At 49.9% G+C, this 23929-nt stretch overlaps 1 protein-coding gene across 4 annotated transcripts in view; it reads right to left on the bottom strand.

Moving 5' to 3' along the window:
* The window catches only part of MEF2D (myocyte enhancer factor 2D), a 44875-nt gene that overhangs the window by 4841 nt on the left and 16105 nt on the right, over window positions 1-23929 (bottom strand). Inside the window, exons 2-11 of one of the 4 annotated variants that reach the window (XM_072647249.1) lie at window positions 17180-17396; window positions 14657-14860; window positions 13273-13407; window positions 11822-12032; window positions 11212-11268; window positions 8578-8768; window positions 8033-8053; window positions 6310-6439; window positions 733-976; window positions 151-460 (exon numbers count right to left, since the gene is read on the bottom strand). In XM_072647249.1, coding sequence (XP_072503350.1) covers window positions 151-460; window positions 733-976; window positions 6310-6439; window positions 8033-8053; window positions 8578-8768; window positions 11212-11268; window positions 11822-12032; window positions 13273-13407; window positions 14657-14860; window positions 17180-17233 — 1557 coding nt within the window. In that variant the 5' untranslated portion in view covers window positions 17234-17396. Of the gene's footprint in view, window positions 1-150; window positions 461-732; window positions 977-6309; window positions 6440-8032; window positions 8054-8577; window positions 8769-11211; window positions 11269-11821; window positions 12033-13272; window positions 13408-13895; window positions 14034-14656; window positions 14861-17179; window positions 17397-23929 lie in introns of all 4 variants that reach the window. The other 3 variants (XM_072647248.1, XM_072647250.1, XM_072647251.1) reach the window with 3 other exon arrangements.

Raw genomic sequence — 23929 nt, forward strand, 5'->3', positions numbered from 1 at the left:
GAACTTTCAAAGGGAAATAAGACAGGGACAAAGAAACAAAACTGATGAGGTCCCTGATGTGACAGGAGGGAATGGGCTAACACTGCAATGGGGGGAGGAGGTTAGAGTGTTGGGAGGACTGCCCAGATGAAAGGGAACAGGTCACGTTACCCAGGTGTCCAGCCGCATCCGCTTCACTGCTGAGCTTTCAGTGTCAGGCTCTGGGGCTGGACGGAGCAGCCCCAAGGTAGGCCCGAAGTCACCCCTCCCGTCATCCCGCTCCCCAGCTTCATAGGATGCACTGGCAGGGCTGCTGAGGCCATCCCCAGGCTCAGGCCGAGCAGGGGCTGGGAAGGGGGCAGGGGCTGGTGGTGCTGGGCTGCGCTCTCTGCTCGGGGACACCGGCTCTGACTTGATGCTGATGTGGGGGTGGGTGGTGACGGTGAGGGCTGCAGCAACATGAGGCAAGGGACTGCCCGGGCTGAGGGCCAAGGGCAAGGAGGGAAGGGAGAGACACAAAGGGAGGAGGAACGGAGGAAGGTGAAGAGGTTGAGGCAATACAGTTAGGAAAGAATGAGACATGAGGAGGATGGGACATAGAGGGAGGAGGAGGGAGACAAGAGTTGGAGGCAGGGTCAGGTAGGGAGAAAAAGTAAACAAAGATTAGTTTTCTTTCCAGTCTGGCTTTGAGGCAGACATGGGCCCTCTGGGCAGCCCCCTCCCCTACCCAGATACACAAAGAATAATACTCACATGAGGTTGCTGAGAGACACAGGGACCAGGTGGGACTGCTGCTGCTGCTGTGGCGGCGGCGGTGGTTGCTGCTGTTGGGGCTGTGGCTGTGGCTGTGGTGGTGGCTGCTGTGGTGGCTGGGGCTGTTGCTGGGGTGGCTGTGGCTGTTGCTGCTGTTGCCAGGCAGTGACGTTGCCTAGCGACAGTCCCCCGGTTGAGCTGAAAGCTGGGAGGGAAGAGAGCTCTGCGCTGGTCAACTGATAATCTGCAAAGGAGAAAAGAGTAGTGAGAGCTGAGCCTGGTGGCCAAGGGGAAGAGGCAAGCAGGGAGACTGGCAGGACTGTGACCAGACAAGAGAAGGCTGGGGGGGCCCAAAGGGCTAGCTGAGGAACCCACAGGAAGTGTGGGGATGGGTCACGCCTGTGTAACAAGTGCTATCAGAAGACAAATCAATAAACCCGCAAAAAGCTCCCCTTTGGGTCTAGTGTCGCAGCAGCTACCACATCTCCAAGGAGCTTTGGAGGAGAGAGAAGGCACCAATGATAAAAGCTGCAGGCAGCTAAATCAGCACTTTATGCGTCCTCTTCCTTAGCCCACCATCCTTCCTGTTGCAATGTCCCTATGCCTCCTAAAAGTTGCCAGTGCAGCAGGTAAGTAGGAAAGCATGTATACCTCTTCCCTCCGTAACCTGCCCATGCAAACACCCAACTGAATAAATGGATGGGAGCTCCATAGCAGTGAGTTGAAGTAGTAGCAACTTCCATTTCTAACACAGTCAAAGGCTTATAAAGTGCAGCTAATAAGTGGCTGCTGACTGACAGTTTCCCTCCTAAAAATCCTGAAAGGTAGGCAGTGCAAATATCATTTTCTCCACTTTACAGCTGTGGAAACTGAGATTCAAAGATTCATCATCACACAGCTGGCTGAGTACAAGGAAGATTTCATTTCTGTCCCACCTCACAGGACTGCTTTGAAGAAGGTTGTTTCTAACTATTGGAACACTACGGGAATATAAGTCACTACCATTATCATCATCACCATAATCACCAGGGGCCCAGCCCCTCACCTTCCAGCAGGCAAGGTAGACATAGCTCCATTTTACAGAGGAAGAGACTTTATCATCTCCGTGAAGCCAAGGGAGGTTCACTGTCACCAAGCACAGTACTTTTGCCCAGCAGTTACTTAGTAAATGCTTGCTGAGTTGAACTGAGTTGAATGCAGTACTGAAGGCCTGTCTGAGCTAAGGATATTGTCCGAGGCTGGAGAGCCAGCAAATATGTGTGCCCGTTCAGAAGTAAGCGGAGGGCCAACCAAAGTCTCTTGATTCCCAAGTACAGCACTCTGAACACCAAGGATTTTCAAAATTTGCTCCCACATAAACAAAAGCCCTTTGATGAGAAGGATGAGGGTGAAGATACTTAATATTTAAGAATGTACAGAGATCCTGGGACCACAAAGTTTGAAAAACACTGCTTTATACTATACAGATGATCAGTGTCCACAACCTGGCTTACGGTAACACTAGCCAGACTATCTTCACGTTAGCCAGAAAGTCTGTGCATTGTTCATTGTTACAAACACCAAAAGATAGAGTAATTAGTAGGATGTGTATCTCCACCAGGATGTCCTTTGGATATATCAAACTCAACATGTTGGAAACAGAATCCATTCTCCTTCCCCCTAAACTCATCCCTCCTCTAATCTTCCCTGTTTCTCTTGAAGGTCCCAGTCACCCAGATTCACTATCTTGCAGTCATCCTTGCCTCTTTCTTCTTCCCCAACCTCATATTATCCAGCCAACTGCCATGTCCTCTCCATTTTACCACCACAGTACCTCTTATGTCAGCCCTCTTCTCTCCAAAAACACCACAACCACCCTTACCTGAACAACTGCCAAAGCCTCCCACTTGGCATGGAATGCATACCTTCACCTCTGCCTCTTGGCATCCTTCAGTGCTCAGCTTTCTCGATACTGCCTCTCAATCATGTGTTCATGTGTGGCCTGATCTGTCTCTGCTTTGGATCACTGTCATTTCGCTCCACCCCCCCAAGGTCAGATCCTGAGGGCTCGGGCAGTGTTCACTTTGCCTCTGTATCCCCAGCACCCAGTATTGTGCCTGATGCACAAAAGGCTCTTAATAGAAGTCTGTGAAATGAATGTCAGCCATGAAGTTCTAGGCTCCAAAGGATCATCCACATGGTTTGTTTCCTTGGCTAATAAACAGAACTGGGAGCAAGGCCTTCCTTTTGGAGAGGCCCAAAAAGCAAAGTGCTCTGGTTAGCTTTGGTCTGTTCTTTCCAGAAGATCTAATGTTGGCTAATGTTGACACTGACCAGAATTCAGGCAAGACCTGAGGCTAGAACTTGAATTTGGGCCAATGTCTATAAATAGGGAACAACTAATAGCAAATTCAGTGGAGTTTTGCTTACACTTCTGCTGCTGATTAGTTCTATCTATTGTTTAACTGGAATCCTCTTAAGTGTATCACAATCACTTCCTTTCTCATATACATATGTGTGAAATTTTTCATCTCCTAGCAGTGAGAAAGCCTGAATTCGTATTACTTATATCTACACATTATTCTTCTTCATAACAGAATGAGAGACAAGAGTTGAATGAATTTGCCAAAAGCCTTTCCTGTTTGTTGATGCTAGTTAATATTTAGCCCCATCTTACCATGGAAGAAAATAGAAGAGGAAGAAAAACAGAGGTTTCATGTCCAGGGTCTGGCCTCGTGTCTCAGTGGAGAAAGCCAATGAAGACCTGGGTTCAAGTCCCACCTCCAAGTCACAGAACTTATCAGTGCTAGTCTAGGCAGTTGTCTAAGATTGTAAGTTAGGGGCAAGGAGATGATCTGCCTTAGTGGAGAGTTTCCTCCTCAAGGAGTTTCTACACTGATGAACTCACAGGTCCAGCCCCTATCTCCATCCCTTATATTTGAAAATCCAGAATGACAGCATCAATAAGTTAGGGGTTCAATCATCAGCGTTCCCTAGCCTTCTAGAGTGGTGAGAAGTCCTAGACCAGGCCAAGGAGGATGTGGGCTCCAACACTGGCCCTTACACTCAACAGCTGGGATGAATCACAGAACATGGGCAGTGCAAGAGTCCTTAAAGTTCAGTTAACCCAGTCCTCTCATCTGACAAAGGAGGAAACTGAGGCCCAGAGAGGTGGTGGTGTGACTTGGGAACGGGGCCAAGACCAGAAAGTGACCCCAGGTGTCAGGCCTTTTAGGCCTGGGCTCTGACTGAGTGCTACACCAAACTGTGCTGCTCTTGCTTCACTTTTTTGCATTAGTGTCTGCAACTGCAAAACAAAGGACCTTCCCAGCTCCAGGATCCTGTGACTCTCTGGGTCCCTTCACACCACCTAGCCCTTTGGCCCTTTTCAGATTCTGGCAATGGAAGAGTGAAGGCATGAGGACAAGCATTGAACGGCACAAAGACGTTGCTGCGAGTTTTAGGAAGGGCACCAACGAGCTGGAGAGGATCTAAAGGGTAAGCTACCCACACACAGTCTACAGACACCCACTCTCATCAGACCTCTGCCTCGGGGCCTTTCCTCCCAGTCTGAATGTGGATGTGGGGCCAGACTGGCCTTCATGGAGGACCTTATAGTGGGGATCTGCAATGTTGTTTAATGCTTTCTGGGGTTTTATTATTATGATGAAATACATTTTTTTTCTTTTATCATACAGGGTACCCATTGTGTACTGGGATGCTGACAGGCTAGAGCTGGGGTCGGCAAACTGGGCCTCAGACTGAATTTGGCTGGCCATCAGGTTTTACTTACATCTTTAAAAGAAAAACATTCAAAACTGTAAAAACCAGTCATAGGACCCTAGATAAAAAAAAAAAATAGGCAGTGGGCTGGGCTCATGTTGATTGATACCCCCTCCCCCACTGCTGCCCATGGACCTGAGCACTGGGCTGAATCTCATAAAATAACAAGGATAGATGTAACGTCTGATGCTGGGTTCAAAAAAATCAACTCCAGAAGTACAAGAGGAGAGAGGTACGAGCAGACCACAGCTATGGTGTAGGCAAGGAAGCTAATATGATCTTAGGCTTGATTATAAGAGAGATAATGTCCAGTTTGAGAGAAGCAACGGTCCCATTTTACTCTAACTGGGCCAGACCACTTCTGGAATATTGTGTTCAGTTCTGGATGTGACATTTCAGGAAAGGGGAGGATTTATATCATGCCTACTATGTGCCAGGCACTGGGCTAAGCACTTGACAAATATGATCTCCTTTGATCCTCACAGCAGGGAGGTGCTATTCTTATCTCCATTTCACAGATGAGGAAACAGACAAACAGAGGTGAAGTGACTTGCTCAGGATCACAGCCAGTAACTGTCTGGGCCAGACTTGAATTCAGGTCTTTCAGACGCCATGCCCAGAGCTCTATCCCCTGCATCACCTCAATGCCTCCCTAACACTGATAAAGTGAAGTGTGAAGAGGAGGGCAACCCTGCATAGTGAGGGTCCTCATAGTCTGAGATCCTGCCAAACAGAGCTCACTTGAAATGGGGGCTTTTAGACTTAGAGGGGCCGTGATAACTGTCTGCCAGTGTCTGAAGGCTCTGGAGGGAGGAAGGGATCAGCTTGATTCTGTTTGGTGCCAGAGGGCACAGCAATGGGTCCAAATGGCAAAAAAGCCCAGCCCTTCTTGCTGGAGCCCCCTAAAGGTGGAAGGGGTTGCCTCAGAAGGGAGCAGGGCCCTCTCGGTCCTTCTGCAGTGGCTCAACAACCCTTTGTGGGCTGTGTCATCAAGGGGATTAGTAAGCTCAGGAGGAGAGGGTTACAGGCCATCTGGTCCAGCACTCCATCTCAAGCAGAGCCTGAACAGCCCTATGCTGGTAGAAGAACGGTGGGGGAAGGGGTCTCTTTTCATTGCCCCAGGTTTACTAACTACCTTCAGTCTACTGGGATAACATCTAGACCCTTTCCTTACTAGGAAGCCTCACTTACTTACACAGCAGTGGGAAAAACAACAAATCCTCTATGAAAAGATGGTAGATGTATTTCACAATCTATTCTCAAATGTGGGCATTAGAACAGCTAGGACTAGCACAGTCCTGGAGGCAGGGTGTATCTGCCTATTCCTAATTCCACTCAGAGGCCTCTACCAGCATCCTTGGGGCCTCCAGGCCTTCAGTCACCCCTCCTTTCCAATCTCACTCCCATCATCTTCCCTGACCCCCTGGCCTGCACTTCCCAAGGAAACTGGATAAACCTGCCCCCAGCCCTGCCCAGGCCTCGAACCCAAGCCCTGCCCATCACTCTGCTCCAGCCCTTTTCTACACTCCTCAGAGAAACTCCGTTGGTCCGCCTTCTTTCTCTGCTCATGTAATGCCGGCCCTGACTTCTCAGCCTGGACAGCAAGAGCTCTGTTCATAGGAATCATGCATTTTTGTTTATGGCTCATTTTCCCCACCAGGCCAAAAACTCTCTGAAGACAGGGACCACAGTTCTTTTTCCCCTCTTTCTCCAAGGTTTTCAGCACTCAGCTCTGCCCCTACTTCCTGAAAGGACCCCCAATCCTTGCTGGATGAGGGAATATCGTGCTGGGTCAGGGCTTAGACAGACACTCACCTGTGTTGTAGGCGGTGGGCATGGAGGAGAAGGGAAGCCCTTGGCTGAGTAAACTGGGTGTTGCCACAGAGACCACAGGGGTGGTAAGTGAGTGGGTAGACTGAGAGACCCCAAGACGCTGGGCATTGTTCTGTAGAAAGAAGAGATCCATCAGAAGGAAGGCCTAATGATGGGAGCTGGTCTTCTACCCAACCCTACCTCCATCCCCCAACGTGGGGACCAGGGTCTCTGTTACAAGATTTAATGATGAAAGGAATCCTAGAAATCATCTAGTCCTACCCCTTTTCCCCTCCTCATTTTACAGAGGAAGAAAACCGAGGCCCTGGTGCCAGAGGTGTTAAATGTCAGAATTACAGGGATTCAAATTCAGCTTGTCTGACTCCAAATCTCAGGCTCTTTCCACTGCTCTGTCCTTTCTCACCCTACCCCCAACCCCTCAATTCAGGTCCACATGGGCAAGGCCACCCACATGGGGAAAATCATCAGTCAGTGTAAAGAGAGGGCTGCACATAGCACATCTCACACAGAAACAGAGACACATCCACACTCAGAGACACAGACTCAAAGTTACAAGGTGGGTCTCCTGGCCAGAGGACCACCAGTCTGCCACTATCTCCTCAGCCCTTTTCCCTGGGAAAGGGAAAGGATAAAGCAGATCTGAGGAACATCTTGTTCCCTTTGTCTTGTCCAGTCCTCCTCAAATCTACCCTGAATCCTTCACACTGCAACTTACACGTGTGTGTGTCTGTGTGTGTGCGCGTGTGTGTGTGTGTGCGTGTCCCCAAGTATGGGGCTGTCAGCTCCATCTGCCGCTGAGTCACTTGTTTATTCCAACTCCACGCTGAGGCCGAAACTGCCGCCGTGTCGCCGCCAAAGCCTGCCTGCCTTTTCCAGCCTCCTTTGGCCCTGAGTCAGGAGCTAGGGAGGGAGGGAAGGAGGGAGGGAGGGTGGAAGGAGGAAGGAAAGGAGGGAGGAGTCAGCAGCCCCTGCCCTACTCCTGGCTGTGACAGAATCTGTGTGTGTGTCTGTGGACATGTATGTAAATGCCTGTGTGTACACACATAATACATGTATGTGTGTGTGCCCCAAACTGGGGATGAGGCCTTAGATGGCTGCACTCCCCTGGGAGAGCGAGCATCTGCCTCTGGCTCTGGTCCCCATTTCTCCTGCTCCCTCCCCCTGCTGTCCCCATAGGAGGACATGCTTTTTGCTGGAGATGGGTCAAAGGTGGGTGGGGCAGAGAGTCTATCCACTTTAATGGTCTGCTCCAGGACACAACCTCAGGGATGCCTGAGGCTGCTCAGTAGCAGGGTTTCCACAGATGCCCCATAGAAAAATCCATGGAGACAAACACATTTCCTAACAGTAGAGAACCATTTGCACAAAAGCAACATATAGAGACAAACACAGCCCACCCTTCTATATAAACATGTACACACATACACATGTACACACACATGCACACGGATGAATGCATGCTTGACTAAGTATTAGGATACAGTGCTCCTAAAGGGCACGGATGATACTGTCAGTATCTGTTTTGTGCACCAAGTTATCCACATTGTGGGCACGTATAATCAATGTCTGTATCCATGCACAGCTCACACTCATACCTAGCGCCAGGATGCACATGCACAAACACACGCCATGCTTGAGATTCTGCTCGCAGTAGGCACCAAGTCACAATGGTAGTCTAAAGGGCCCACACCGAGCCAGTACTTACCAGATCTAAATGGTCCTCAGTCTGGGAGCAGAAATCAAACCAACAGGGCTAGTTCAGTGTCTGCTCACTGCCCCATGCCTCCCCCTTCTCCCAGCCTCAGGGCAGGGCAGCCTCTTCTCCTCCCTGCCCCTCTCCTAGACAGAGATCTCCACTGTGGTAGCCCCACCTTTCTTCCCTCTTGTATCCCAGCCCATCAGAAGTCTACTAGAAACTAGGCTCTGCCCCTCTGCCTCATAGCCATATCTGGCAGCATCCATCTCATCTCTCTACTGATATCACCTTTGTTGGTGGTATCAGTCTCTAGGGCAGGTCCTCCTTTGAGCAAAATTCTGGTCAGGTCCTCTTTTCTTGTGAGAAAGAGTCCTTGCCTCCACCTCAACTTGGGTGGGAGGCAGAGAGAGGAAGTCCTGACTTCCCTAATTTCTCCCTCAGAAATCCTTGCTCCTGCCTGATCTTCATCCCTCCTGCTGAAGCATGACGCTTTCTTCTTTGCCTCCCCTCTCATCCCCTTGTTATTCCCAACAACACTTAAAGGGCCAACTCACCAAGTGATGCATTAACCCCTTCCCACCCTGGGACGTGATGACTCGAAGGTCTGGCTTTCTGCTGGGGGCCCCAAGTTGGGCACTGTGGGTGGGGGGAGGTGGAGACTTGGCCGGGATGACTTTGCTCAGGCTGTTGCCATTAGCAACAGGGAGGAGGCCAGGGGAGGCCCGGGCACTGACATAGCCATTCCCTGGAGAAGGAGAAGATTGTAAGGATGAGAGAAGTATGGAGGCTTCCCTCCACAGGCCCCACAACATCCCTTATGTCCATATACTGGCCAACTTGCTCCCCGGCCCCAACTTAGCTAGCTCATTGGGGTTCAGGAAAGGGCATCCCTTCTTTGGAACTTTCTTGGCCTCGAGAAGAAAGGCAGAGGAAGGAGAGGGAGAATAATCACATCTCCATTTCTGTAACCCTGTGCCGCCCATGGAGTCAGAAAACCTGGGTTCAAATCTCCTGGTTCTGCTGCTAAGGTGTATGACCTTCAGTGTCTTCATCTGAAGAATAGGGATAATAAAACATACCTCACAAATACATTATGAAGATCAAAAGTGTTAACGTATATAAAGGGCTTTGTAAACTGTTTTTAAAAGCTATATAAACATCAGCTATTATTACTATATGCTCTGGCCACAGAGGCTGAGGAGGAATGACATTTGCTGGGGCAAAGGAGGGGGCAGGGGAAGAGGTCACTGCTTTTCTTCTGCTACCATTCTCGGCCCTCAGGCCACCTCTGGTGCCCACACATAACAATACTAGTCAAGGAGGCCTTCCTGTAGTCTACCCTCCATCCCTGCTGCACTGTAAGGCTCCTTTTTTCTTCTGCAGCTGGACCTCAAGGCAAATGGAGTCTAGAGCCCGGCCCTGCAACATCCCCCATGTCCTCCACGACAGTGTCACCATCCATGTGCAGGGTGAGAGAGGAGGAAGGAGACTAGGCCCTGGGGGAGCAGACGAAAGCAGGAAGAGGATGGTTACAGGGCAGGGCCAGTGCTGAGGCATTACCTGGTGTCACTGAGGATCACAGAATGTCATGACTTGAAGGGACCTTACTGTCCTACGTTCTTATTTTATAGCGGAGAAACTAAGGCCCTGAAAAGGGAAATTATTTGGCTAGGGGTCAGATAACTGGTAAATGATTACGCTTTGACCACTGAGGGGTCATTTTTGTCATTCCTGATAACCACCATCTAGCACTGGCCCTTCCCTTCCTTTGTCTACAAGCAGGGAAAACCAGTCATCCATGTCCTCAGGGACATAGGCCATGTATCAGTGCAGCTGTGGGTTTTAATGGAGCTGAAAATCACTACCACCAACATATGGGGGACAGACACTGTTCTGAGACCTCCCTTAGTATGGCGACTGTGTGCTCAGGCTGAAAGTCAAACAATCCCCATAGGCCTGAGTTTGCTTATCTTCAGCCCCCAGGTGCTGCAGGGCATCCCAGGCAAGGTCTGGGTGGTGGGGTCTCAGGGCTAACTAAGGGATTCTGGGATAAGAGCAGAGGCAGTGAGCAGTCCTGCCCTGGGGAACACTATCTCCCTGCTGAGCCCTGGGTCTCTCCAGCTGCCTCTAGCCCAATTCTCAGGGAGGCTCTGGGAATGACAGGAATGTGGAGGTGACGTCAATGGTGACATTCGTAGCCACAGTCACAGAGCCAACCGAGGGGATGGCCCCAGTCAGGGCTGACAGCTGATGGAGACAGGGCGGGGGAGGGTAAGACCTCCCTCTATGTCTTCCAAACATGTATTCTTGTGTTCAGCAGAGCTGATCACTGGGATACACCTGTGAGTGTGGCTGGAGACACTGTGTTTGTGAGAGGGTCCATGGGTCTGTTTGGGAGACAAGGGTGCGTGTCCTTCCATTTCAGTCTTTCTGTGAGTTGGTGTGTCAAGAGGCACCTGGTAGCCTGTGTCTGTCAGTGTGACTAGTCTGTATGTGTGTGTATGTGAGAGAGAGAGAAACAGGCAGAGAGAGAATGTTTAGTTATGTTTATATATCTCCTGCGTTTGCAATGCTTTTTCAGTGAGCCCCTCCTGACCTCCAACCCCATGCTTTCCCCAGGCCTCCTCCAATTTTTCCACTCCAAAAGAGGGCTTCAGGGTGGAGGGGAGAAGTGTGTCTGTGTGTTTTGGGGGGTATTTCTGGTGATACAATTTTCTTCTTTATTCCTTTTTCCACCTGTTTCCCTCAAATTCCCTGAACGCCATTTTTAAGTGACAAGGGACCTCAGACATCATCTAATTCAATCCCCTCATTAATACTAATAACAATGATGATTTTACAACTATCACTACAGCTGGCAGTTATGTAGCACTTTAGGGCTGCAAAGCCCTTTATTTTCTATAATAACTCCAAGAGGTACCATTGCTATTATTATCATCCCCATTTTACAGATACGGAAACTGAGGTTAGGAGAAGTGAAGTGACTTGCCCAGGCCATACAGCATTAAGTGAACCCAAGTCTCTCCTGGCTCCAGGAAATGAGAGGGCTGATCAGAAGCAGAAGAAGCCCATATCCCTCAGCTCCCGGCTCCCTCTCGAAGTCTTTGTCTCCCCCCTCCAGTTCTATTCTTCTCTAAAACAAAGCCTTCCTGAGCCCCACAGACCTAATTCTGGACAGGGAGACTCACCAACAGGGCTGGGACAGGCTCCATTAGCACTATTAAGGTCTCCTCCCAGCATGGCCCCTAGGGAAGGAACAGAAATATAAGGGAATTGGAAAGTATTGGGCCTGGGGTAAAAAGCACATGTGCTTGTTTGTTGGGGGAGGGATCCAGAGGCACGAGGAGACAGGACAGAATCCACCCCATCTAATGGGACTTCTCACACTCCCCTACCCCAACCCCAGAGAAAAGACAAAAAGACAGGAAAACCATTGGCAGAGAAGCTAAGGCAGATGATTCAGCTGGTCAGAACTCTGAAGAGCAATGCTGGGAGGATGAGAAGGGGTCAGGAAGAAAGACCCCTACAAGGCTGGGGCTTGGAAGAGGTATCACACTCTGGCTTGGGAAGTCTCCCTAGACAACACAAATATGAAATGGGCCAGAGAAGGGGAGGAGAGGGTGAGGAGGGAATGATAGCGTGCATCTACTGATGCAGAGATGCACAGGTGGGGCGATGAAGTCACACCTACTCCGCTCCCGCCATGAATGTGAGCTGGGAAAGGGCAGGAAGAGGAGGTTCTGTGTCTGAGGGGAGAGTCGAGCTGCACTTTGAACTGAACCCTCCCTCTATACTCACCAGCACTGGCTGGCCGCTGGGGCAGCCCTGGTGATACGCTGTTCCTCTGCAGGGTTGGCTGCTGGGGGGACAGGAGCCTCGGGTCTGTGAGGGATGATGTAACCAGTGACGGGGTCACCAGGGAACCCCCAGGGTTGCTGAACTGCAGTGAGTTCTGATTGGACACAGGCACCGTGACCGGCATGGCGAAATTCGGGGCTGGGACTGCAGACTGGACAGAGAAAGGGAGGGGAAGTGGGTGTTAGAAAGATCGTGCCTCGTCATAGCCCCATCTCCCCAGAGTGCCCTCTGAGGACAGTGATGCTGATGAAGGTACTCCTAGCTAAATCCAACAGAGCAAGAATGATACTAGATAGAAGGTCAGAGAAAATAATGCCTGGAGCAGAGCCCTAGGGCCTTGCCAGGGTAAGGGCCTTCTAACAGGAGACAAGAAACAGTCCCCTGGTCTTCTCAGGGCCCAGGAGCTGAGGTGGGTTAGGTCCCCAGCCAGGCAGGACACACAGGAAGCTGGTTAGGAACCCCAGGTTGAGATCCAAACTCACACACGCAGAGCTGTTACTGACTGGGACTGGGTGGTGGGAGGGGAAGTGTTTCTCCCAGCCTCAATTGCATCCTGGCTGCTGCACAGTCTCATTTCTTTCCTTCTTGCTCCCACTCTAGGCCCCCATAGACACTGAGCTTATAGCTGTGGGAAAGGTCTCCGTATTGGGAGGAAGGTTTCAGGATTTCCCTATTCAGGAAGCTGGGGACAAAGAGTTCTTTCTCCTCAAGGTCTGATTTCCATCCTTTACACCATAGGACCAAATCTCTCCCACCCAAATTCTGCCTAAGATGAGCATTTTGCTATCACCTATGGCCAGTAATGACTAGCCATCATCTGAGAGCAGAGATTCCCCAGCTTCTAACAAAGGTTCCTCTCAGAGCGTAGCTTCCATGGGGTTTCTAGGGTCAGAAGTTAGAGGTAAGGACTATAACCTGGGCTATCATCTTGGCCCTTCTACTAATTCCCTGTGTGACCCTGGCCAAGCCATGGTGCCTCTCTGGGCCTCAGTTTTGTAGAATCACAAAACTTGTGAGCTGGAGAGAGAAGCTTTTGAGGGGCATCCAGTTCAAGCTCTTCATTGTGGAGAAGAGGAAACTGAGACTTCCCGAGTACAAATGACTTGCCCAAGGTCACCCAGTGAGTTAGTGGAGAGTTCAGAGCCAGAACCAAGATCTCCTGCTGTCCAGTCTGGTCCAGGGCTCTTTCTACCACAGGCCAAGCTTCCTTATCTGTAAAATGATGGGTACTGAAGACAGGATCTCTAAGGCCCCTTCCAGCTGAAAGGTTCAATGATGCTAAGAACTGAGTGACTGTTCCTCACTTTCATGTGGGGAAGGGGATTGGGGGCTGCGAAGCCACACCATGCATGGGGGGAAGGGCTCCCCCAGCTCTCCATGCGGCTACTCACGGCCAGTCTATAACTCTGCATCATTTTATCAAACTCCTCGTCTATCTTTTTATATTTCTCCTCCGTCTGGGGGGTCAGGGCAAACACCTCGTCCACCTCGGGGCTCTCACATTCCCTGTGCTTCTTGTGCAGCGCCTGGGGGCAGGGGGTGTAGGGAGGGAAAGGAGAGGAGGGGGCAGAAGGGGGAAAGGGAAAAGAGAGGAGAGGGAAACAGGTAAAAGGGAAAGAGGGACGGGTGGCAGAGGAGGCCGGGGAGGGACAAGAGAGGGTTGGAGAAGGACAGAAAAGGAACAAGGAAGAAGAGAGAGGAAGGAGAGAGAGAAGAGGAGAGAAGAAAGTGGAGGGTTGGAGAGGAAGAGAAAAGCCAAGAGAGAAGCAAGGATGGATGAGGAAAGGGGCCAAGGAGGAGGAAGGGGGTTTTCAAGGAAGACCAAAGGAAAGCGTTGAGGTGGAGGTGGGGAGGGGACGGGGAGGATGGAAGGTTGGGGGATGGGTTCGGGATGAAGAACAGGAGAGGCCAGGGAGGGAGAAGAGAGAGGGATAGAGGGAGGAGGGAGGAGGAAGAGGGAGGAGGGGGGAGGGGAGGGAGCAAACAGAGAGAGCAGTGAGTGGGCTGGGCTCACCCCGTAGCGCCGGAAGAGCCCGTCCAGCTCCTCGCTGGCTGGCCGATACTTGTCCTCCAGCAGGGGGCTCTGCTCCAGGGAGTCCTCCCCATCGGGCTCGGGGCTGTCACAGCCATTGAAGCCTTTCTTCCTCAGGGTCTGCAACAGGCAGTGCTCAGGGAGGCCCGGAGCCCCCCGACCATCCCCTCAGCAGCCCCACCCCCACGGGGCACCCCACCCAGCCACATGGCTCCAGACCCCAGAGGCCACAGGGGAGTAAGCCAGGCCCCATCTCTCCTGGGGTCCAAAGAGGCTCAGAGATCTCAGCTTTGAGACATGACTCAGAGGCCCACGAGTCTCTCCCAAGTGATATGGGCCTGGGGACTGCCCCAGTAAAGGGACAGAATCTGGAGAGACCCATGGTGACACAAAGACAAAAAGGGAGATGCGTACACCGTGAGACAGAAGGTGAGAGACAGGCACTGAGAGGGAGGCAGCAAAAAAGGCCTCATGGAGGGATGGGGGCACTGGAAGAGAGAGACAAAGGCAGACACAAGAGCCCCAGTGATGGCTCCATAGAAACAGCAGAAGGGGAAAGATATGGGAGAAGGAGAAATGGCAACAGACAGGGAGATGACCAAGATGGGAGAAGAGGACTGTGCAGAGAGGGCTACGAAGACAGCGACAGAGGAGGAGGAGGGAGCAGCACTAAAAAAGAGGCTCAGAAGGAGAAGACACCACAGCAGGCCCCTCCACGCCACTGAAGCTGCTCATAGGCTCACCTCGATGATGTCTGCATTGGTGCGGCTCTCATGGGGCTCATTGTACTCTGTGTACTTGAGGAGGACTTTGTCCATGTCAGTGCTGGCATACTGGAACAGCTTGTTGGAGTGGTTGAAGATGATGAGGGCAATTTCACAGTCACACAACACACTCAGTTCGTAGGCTTTCTTCATTAACCCAAACTTCCTTTTGGTGAATGTCACCTGGAGGAGAGAAGAAGCAGAAAGTCAGAGCCATTCAGCAGCTATCTGACCGTGGAGAAAGTCACAAACCTCTCTGGCCTTCAGTTTCTGCATCTATAAAATGGGGATATTTAAACCATCCCTACTGACCTCATGGGGTTATAGGGAGGATCAAAGGAAATCATGCAGGGGACACAAAAAGGAAGAGGAACTCTGAGTAAGTGAAAAAACAATGAAGGTCCTAGAGAAGAGACTGAAGCATCCATCCTACAGCAGAAGCGAATTTGAGGAGTGGCCTATGGTCTCTGATTTCTTTTGACTTTAAAGTAATGGGAGCACCATCTGTACTATTTCTTGGTTTCCCTCCATAGGACAGCTCTGTCTAGCAATGCAATGCAGTAATGGTCCTATCAGCATACAGGGGAGAGACAAAGGGCTAGCCCTGGACTCCAGAAAACCAGAGAGACCTCTGATATGTACCAGGCCTCTCTTGACTCCGAATCCTATACTCTTTCCACTGTGCCACACTGCCCCAATCAGGGAAATGAGAGACCAAATCTTGATGGAGGCTCCAATTAAGAGGATGGTAAGAGATCTTTGAATCACAAAAGCAGGGGAGGCTTATGTTTTTGCTGGGGTTCAAAGTGCCATACACATAGAGAAAAGAATAAAGTGGAAGCCCTGGGGCCAAAGGCAAAGGCACACTGGAATCCCCAAGAAGAGGACACAGGGGCAGCAATGGTTATTAAGGCCCAGGGCTGGATGTTTTCATGGTATCACAGAACGATAAAATGAAAGACTCTCAAAAGTAGAAGAGACTTGAGAGGCAAGTTAGTTCAGCCTGAGCAGAAATTCCTTTGCAATGTCCCCAGTCAGCAGTCACCCAGTCTCCTCAAAATCTCCAGGGAAGTGGAGTCTACTATCTCTTGAGGTAGCCCATTCCACTTTGGAATAGCCCTACAACAAATTTCCCTTTACATTAAGTCGACACCTGCATCTCTGAAACGTCTACCCATTGATCCTAATTTGATTGTCTTGGCCCAGAGAGAACTACTTCTAGAACTCTTTTCCAGAAAATATAGTCACAGAAATGGAGTCAGAGAGAAGATGTGAAAGGACAGAGTCACTGAGAAAAGGTCTTCAAGAGGAGATGAGATGACTTCTTCTTGGAATGGTTATAGTATTGGCTTAGACTTCACTCTTCAATCTTAACAGCACTCTATTTGAAGACAATAGCACATTTCCCCAGCTGCCCAAATAAACCAGATCTTCTCCAAGCTAAACATTCCTGTTTCTTCAAAAATGTGGCACTCAAAACTGGACCCAAGAATCTGCATGTGGGCTGAATAAGGCAAAGTTCAATGGAACCACCACTTCCCTGGTCTGGGACAAGAAATTTCTATTACTCCAGCTCCAGGAGGCACTGCAGTACAATAGCTCATGAGCAAGAGGACCCAGCTCAAAGCCTGTCTCTGACTCAGTTTCCTCATCAGTAAAATGAGATGGCCTCTGGGGCCCCTTCAGGCTCTAGATCTATGATTCTATGATCCCAAGCTCACCCTGGTGACATTCTATGGGCTCACAGGGAGCTCCAGGGCACTAACCCCTCAGGGTTGTTGCTGTTGTCCTTTTCCCCTAACAGGTAATCAGGCTGGGAAGGCTTCCCAAGGAGAGAGGATGAGTCAGGGGATTGGGTCAAATCTCAGCTCTGCTGCTCACTTCCTATGTGACCTTAGGTCATTTAACCTTTGATGGCCTCACCTTCTTATCTGTAAAATTGATGGGTATGACTTAGAAAATCCCTCCTCAGGTATAAATCCGATGACTCCAATGTCTACTGGTTCAGTTGGAAAGAAAGGGAGGGACAGGGCCTAAGTTATTAGTAAGGGGAAGGGCGGCTTTGTGAGCCTAAAACAGAAGGTAAAGCTGGGGAGTACTGTCAACGATCTGTGGAGAACATGGAGTGGGGAAAAAGAACTTAGCAACTGTCCCTTCTGTCCCCAGTCATTACAGCCCCATCTCATAATGAAGATAAGTAGCTTTCCTGGAATGGCAGAGGGAGGAGGAGTGGGCCAACCTATACCCCACTCCCTCCCAAGCCAATCTTTTCCCACATGGCCATAATACCATGGTTTACCCCTACATAAAAGCTTGGGGGTGGGAGTAGGGGAGAACCTGGAAACCCAGAGTATCATAGGATTTAGAGAAATGAGAAATAGTGGCCACATGCACCTTCTTTAGGTATCCAAATGAACCTCTCTTTCTGCTGCACCTTTCCCTGGTGCTATCAATGACCTAGTCCGAGCCTCCCCTCTCCCACTACCCCACTCTGGCCCTCACCTGCCGGTTCCGTTCATCTGTGATCCGCTGAATCTGGATCTTTTTCCGCCCCATCTTCTCCAGAGATCCTCAACCCTGGGGAGAGGTGGGGGGAGGAAGGCCTTGCTGGGAGGTGGGTCCTCAACAGGCGGCAGCGGTGTTAGAGTGTGTTCATGAAAAGGCTCGTCCCCGCAGGAGATTAGTTCATGGTCCTCAAGGGCAGTTCCAGCACAGCCACCTGGGTAGGCAGAAGGATGGAAAAGAGGAACTAGGAAAGGGCAGAACAATGGGAGCAGGGCTGGGAGCAAGCAGCCAGCTAGCTTGCAATTATGCAACAAAACTACTTCTTCGATGCAGTAAACGTACACTAGGAAAAGAAGCTGAAATTCCTCTACTCTGCTCAACAATTTCCTGGACCGATATTTCTGTGGATGGTTTGACACAAAGTCCCAGATTTTGAGTTGGAAGGGCCCTTGGAGGTCATCTATTGAAACGGCTACTGTGATAATAATAACTGCAGCAAGGTAAGGATCAGCCTGGGTTTAGATTCAAACCCGGGGCTCTTCTGGTTCCATGGTCAGCACTCTTTCCTTCCAATACCCTAGACTGCTCTGGGAATCCTGCTCAGGAATTTGATTTACCACACCCCAGCATTGCCAGGCTTCTGCTCTTTCCCAGAATAATTGCTTAGAACCCTGCAGCCCTTGGATGCTGGTGTGCTCTAGGTCACACAAAAGTATCGCTGAATGGATCCCAGGTCTAGAGCCAAACTTAGGATCTCAGACCCTCAGAGCTGAAAGGAATATCCGGAGTCAGGTCAAGCACCTAAGTGAAAAGAAATCATCCCTACTACAAGCCCAGCCTCCACCTAAACACTTCCAGTGATGGGCAGCTCCCTACCTTACCCACTCAGCTCATTCATTCCATTGGTGAACAGCTGTACTGGGAACCTTTTTGGTAACAATCACACACACACACACACACACACACACACACACACACACACACACACACACACACTCTTTCTCTCTCTCTCTCTCTCTCTCTCTCATGTTCCTGGTTCTCCCTGAGCCCAAGCCAAACAAGGTTAACCCCCATCCCAATCCCTCTCCCCCCTCCCAAAAGATTCCTTCAAAAACCTCTGTCCAAGAACCTACAAGTCATCAGGAACTTGCCCATAACTGAGAGGAGGCTATAAGCGCAGAAGTACACAGCTACTGATGGGGTGGTAAACAGAGTAACCTCCTTCGCCTCCAGGCTTCAAACACTTAATGTGTCTTTATGCTCGCCCTCTCACGGCACTTCTGACTTAGTTACCCAAGCCTCAAACAGATGCAGAGAGCTAAGGTCTAACTCCTGGCCACTAGGGGTAGAGAGGGAGTCAGTGGAGTGGGAGTGAGTCTAGCTAAGGTCAGTATATCCACACCAGTATACCCCAGGCTCCAGCACTAGGGACTTCTCCTTGGGCTACAGCACAGACCCCCATTGTGAGGGACCCTAAAAGTCCCTCCTGTGGTTTAATCACTATCCTTTCTGTTAGAGGGTCAGCTCTTCTACGGCCTCACCCCAACACACTCAGAAGAATTGCAGCTTAGAGACAAATCAACAGACATTTAAGTCCCTACCATGTGCCAGGCACTGTGCTGAGTACAGGGGATACCAAGAAAGGCAAAAGACAGTCTCTGCTCTCAAGAGGCAGTTTAATAAGACAGTGTCTCAAGGTCTGGTGAGTCAGGAGACGCTGGCTGAGGTGGCTGGGCTGTTATTAGGGCCAGTGTCTTGACTTTCAGCCCCATCTGCCTCTCTACTGCCGATACCATCTCCTCCTCCACAACCCCCAGCTGAAATAACCACCGCCCCTCCTCCCTCATTCCAGGGAAACCACTCCTACAGGTGGGGGGGGGGGGGGGCCTTCCACTACAGTTCAGGATTCTCCCCTTGAGAGTCCCTCTTCTGAAGCAGTAGCAGCACATCCCTTGTCAAGTCCACTTTTCTTGGGTCTCAGCTTCCAGCCCCTCTCCCTTCACTCTGCTATAACCTACAGCTACAGCAATAAGAGCAATCTCCTAACCACACCCCAGCCCCTACAATTGTTTTATCCTCTTGTCTCACCCTCTCCTCCATCACTACAATGTAAAAGAGGAAAAAGGGCTGCAGAATCTGAGTCACACAACCTGTGCTAGAATCTTACATCTGTAACATATTACTTGGGTGACTCTGGACAAGTCATTTCCTCTCTTGGAACCTAAGTTTTCTCATCTATAAAATAAAGTGGTTTATTTACACAATCTCTAAGGGCATTCCTGACTCTAAATTTTATGACCACCCCCCTCCCCCCAGGATTATCCCTGACAACATCTGCTCAAGTCAGAGTCCTCCAGATCTTTGGAAAGGGTAGATAGGGATCCATGTTTGAGACCTAACTATCTTCTGAACCCAATCCATGACGGCGGTGATCCCCTCTCCAGCTGGACTAGCAACCATGCCAGTTGCAGGTACTGGGAGTGTTTAGCCTAGAGAAGAAGAGACTTGGGGGAACATGACAGCTGTCATCAAGTATCTGGAAGGTTGCCTTTTAAAAGAAGGATTAAATCTGTTCTACTTGGCCCCAAGGGGGGCAGAACTAAAAGAAATGGATAGAAGTTCCTGAGAAGCAGATTTTAGTTCACAAAAAAGAAAAATCTCCCAACAAAGCTATTCAAAAGTGGAGTGTAATGCCTCCACAATTAGCGAGTTCTACATCACTGGGGGTGTCCAAGCAAAGACTAGATGAACATGTATTAAGTAGATGTCAAGGGGATTCTGGAAGGGTCTCTGAGCTCCTTCCAAATCAGTGTCTGTGAGTTAATCTGGACATTAGGATACTGAGGATAATGACAATTATCATTAGAAGCAATTAGTATCTGTGTAGTATTTTAAAACTGGCAAAGTGCTTTCCTCTCAGTAACACCAGGAGGTGGCTAGTACTAGTCATAGGATCACAAATTTAGAGTTGAAAGGACCTCATTTTACAAATGAGGAAACTGGGGTTCCATGAGATGTGACTTGCCCAAGGTCTCACAGGTAGCAAATGTCTGAGGGGAGATTCAAATCCAGGTCTCTTGGCTCCAAAGCCTCTAGACTCAAGGTAATAGAAATGTATATTTTTGAATGTAATCACTTTGGTATATAGGGCCTAGAGGGCTAGGAACTTGGTATAAAGGAGTTCATCAGGTGGAGGATGGGATAGATCCAAGAGTAACTGCTTTAAGTGAGACTCCCTCACTGAGGCACCTAGAACCATAAGATGAGATGAGTAAATGAATTAATTAACATACACACACCAGCCTACTCTAGTGTTAATGACTTACATTTCTAAAGCGCTTTAAGGTTTACAAAAGCTCTTTCCCTACAATAATCCTGTAAGGCAGGTAGTACAAATACTATTACTCTCATTTTGCATATGGGGAAAGTGAGGCTCAGTGAGGGGAAGTGACTTACTCTCAGATTCCAATCCAGTATTCAGAATCCAAAGCTGGGTATCCTTTCCACTATCCCACTGTCTGTTTTCCGCTATCATACTGCCTTAGAAATTGTTCCCAGTAGTCTAACCTCCATCCACAATGACCCTGCCCCCAGTGGAGAGTCCATGCCCCTTTCACCAATTCTCTTATCTCAACCTTATGTGCTCCCTGAAGTGAGTCTCCTCTCAAGTCTAAGTTTCATTCCTCCCACTGCAGAATGGGTGCTCCCCCCACTCCCCTAGGGAATTGCCCTTTGGTGGGCCAATGAATCCCCTCTCAGACTTCTCTTCTCTTCTCTGGCCTCAGGGCCCTGCTCTTCTCCCTGCTCTTCTACCCGCTCCCAGAGTGGATAGGGATCTAAAGCCATCTAAGGAGCAGCCCCTGGCACATGGAGATAGAAAAGATGGGGTTGCCACGGTAACAGTTGCCTGGCAACCAGCTCCCTGGCTGGTCTCTTACAACACCACCCCCCCAACCCCCACCCCCGCCTCCTGTCAGGGGGAGCTGGGATGGGTGAGGGATCAGTACTTGGAAAAGAAAGAAAGGTATGGAGGGGCCAGATAGGGAAATAGAGACCGGAACATACCCCGCAAAAAAAGGGTTAAAGTGACTGGTTCCCACCCCCACCTTCCATCTTAGATCTCAAAGTACTTTACAGATCCAGCTCTTCTTCCCTCAAAGCCTCCAGCCTCTACACACTGGGCAGTACTTTCTGCTATCTAACCTCTCTGGCCTTCCTACTTCTAGGGAATATTCAGACTGCTGAACAAAATTTGAAGTGCACTTTTCTTTCAACTCTCCCCTCTACTGTGATCAGGTGCCAGTTACATGGTTTCCTACTCTCCTGCTGGGAAGTTCACCCTTAATCCCACTTGTTTCAGCATCTCCAACATCAGCCATGGGGGTCAGGACATTCTGTTGATGCCTGGGAAAGTTGGAGGAAGGGCTGACTGGACCTTGAAAATTCAAGATGGGAAGGAGATATAGAAGGGTCCCAAACATAGCCCTTCTGCAGTAAGGCCAGTCTTTCCAAAGCCCCCTCCCATCCAATTAGAGAGACTTTAATGAACACCTGTGCTTGCTTAATTAGCCCTCTGTTTAATTACCTAATCAACTGCCAGAAGCCAGAGGCTAAAACACGTGAGCTCCAGATATGAACCCCTCTCTCCTCTTTTCCCCTCCTTCCCATTCTCCTCCTCCAGGAAGCCTTCCCATTCAAACCATCTCCAGACCAGGCTCCCTGCTCCCTGGGTCACCCACCCTCTGATTGGAAGGTGGTGATGGAGGAAGAGATTGGAGGACCATACCAAGTTTCACCTCCCCCTTCCTGCCAGGATCTCTCTTCCTTCCTCTCACCCTTCTCTGTGCTGTGACCCTGGTTCCTCAGCCACAGCTGTGACTCTCGATGCCACCTAAGAGTCACGCCTCAGAGTGAACTGCTGATTCATTCACTCCTTCGGAGGGAGGGCACTGGTGGGGATTTTTTGGGGGAAGGGGGGACAGTGCCAAGAAAAAAAAGGCTTGGAAGAAATTTTACATGGGACTGGGCAAAAGCATAAAACACAACCCATTTATACGGCAGAAAGGTTGATGTTAATTAGCAGAAGGTCAGAGGGTAGATTACAAGACTGCCCTGAGACATTGGTCAATAGAGAAGTAGTAAAGGGAAGAAGGAAAGCTTGGTATAATCCCCAGAGATGACCCTCAGAGCAAGCCCAGAGGGCCACCAGCAACAAGATTATTTTATATAACCCAGGGAGGGAGGGAGAGGAGACTTGTACAATGAAATCCGTAGATGGGAAATCTTAAAGATGGGAGAATGAATAGGAATGTTAGTGTAAAATCGGCTTGTCCATTCCCCACCCCTTTTTACAGCTGCGTAAAGGCCAGAAAAGTAAGGTGACAAGACTAAAATCTGGAAAACCCAGGGAGACATAGACACAGGTATAAGTTGAGATAGTGAGAAGGAGGGAACCGTGGTTCTGCCTCAACTCAAGCAGTGTTGGGGTTGTTTTTTCTTTTTTTTTTTGAGGGATGGGAAGAATGTGCAAATTTTGTTCAAATGGTCTTGGAGGGAGGGGCTCCAGGCAGATGGGGTGATAAGGAGAAACAGCCCCCCCCACCCCCCAGTTTAACACCTCCTGGTACCAAAGCAATATTCAAACCTCCACTTTCAGAATGATCACTGATGATATCTTGGTTCCTGGCGGGGAGGGGGGCGGAGAAGAGGGAGGTAGACAGAGACAAGGCTCTGCTGGCCAAAGCCTCCCCCCCCACCCAGTAACTGGATGAGCTCCTGGAGGCTGAAGCAGGAGAGTCAGACCACAGGCTGGATTTCTTCTCCCCCACCCCCCACCTCTCCAGAAAGATTAGGGAAACTAGGGAGTTCTTCCTCCTGGCTAACTCCCATCTCTTCCTACAATTGCAGATGGCAGAAATTAATTGGCTATCTCTGCACCCCAGAGTGTATCCACATCCCCTGACTTGTGCATAGTAGGTGTTAATGAATGTTTGTTGAATTAAGTGATGAGATTTCAAAGCACCTCATGTGATATGGAGAGGTGGCTTTTCTCCAAGTCTGGGGAGCTCCTAGGGCCAAGTGATAGCAACCCAAACTGGGCTCAGGAGGGGAGGAGCCTCTTCCCTCCCAGTTCTAGGGCAGAAGGGAGGAGAAGTGGAATTGAGTCACAGGCTGACTGAGTGACTCAAAGGCCCCCAGCAATGGGACTCAGACCCAGCCCTCTGGGGTGAAGAGAAAGAGTGACTGCTCTCTTTAAGCCTGAATTCACACAAGAGGAGGTAGAGTCTATTACCCCCTCTCCTGCCTGTCTATTCCCCTTGCCTGGGCTGCAGGGCATGAAGTAAGGAGGGAGGGGAGAGAACATCACAGTCAGATCCACCTGTCACCCCCATTGCCAGGCTAACAAGGAAAGGGGGGCCATGGTTTAGGGAGAGCCCTCATTTTTTAAAGGAGCTGAGAAACTGAAACATGGAGACAGAGAAAGAAGGCAAGATATAAGGACAGAGAGAAGCAAACAGAGAGACACAGAGGGGCAAAGACAAAGATAGAGACCAACCCACATATTTAGACAAACTGCCAAGATACAACTGACATGGCATCACAGTGCAATGGAAAGAGCCCTGGATTTAGAGTCAGAGGGCCTGGGTTCAAATCCCAGTTCTCCAATTTACTACCCATGTGACCTTGGGCAAGTCTCTTAACTTCTTAACTTCTCTTAACTTCAAGACCTCTTCATTTGTAAGATGA

Source organism: Notamacropus eugenii, chromosome 2, assembly GCF_028372415.1.
Source record: "Notamacropus eugenii isolate mMacEug1 chromosome 2, mMacEug1.pri_v2, whole genome shotgun sequence".
NCBI lineage: Eukaryota > Metazoa > Chordata > Mammalia > Diprotodontia > Macropodidae > Notamacropus > Notamacropus eugenii.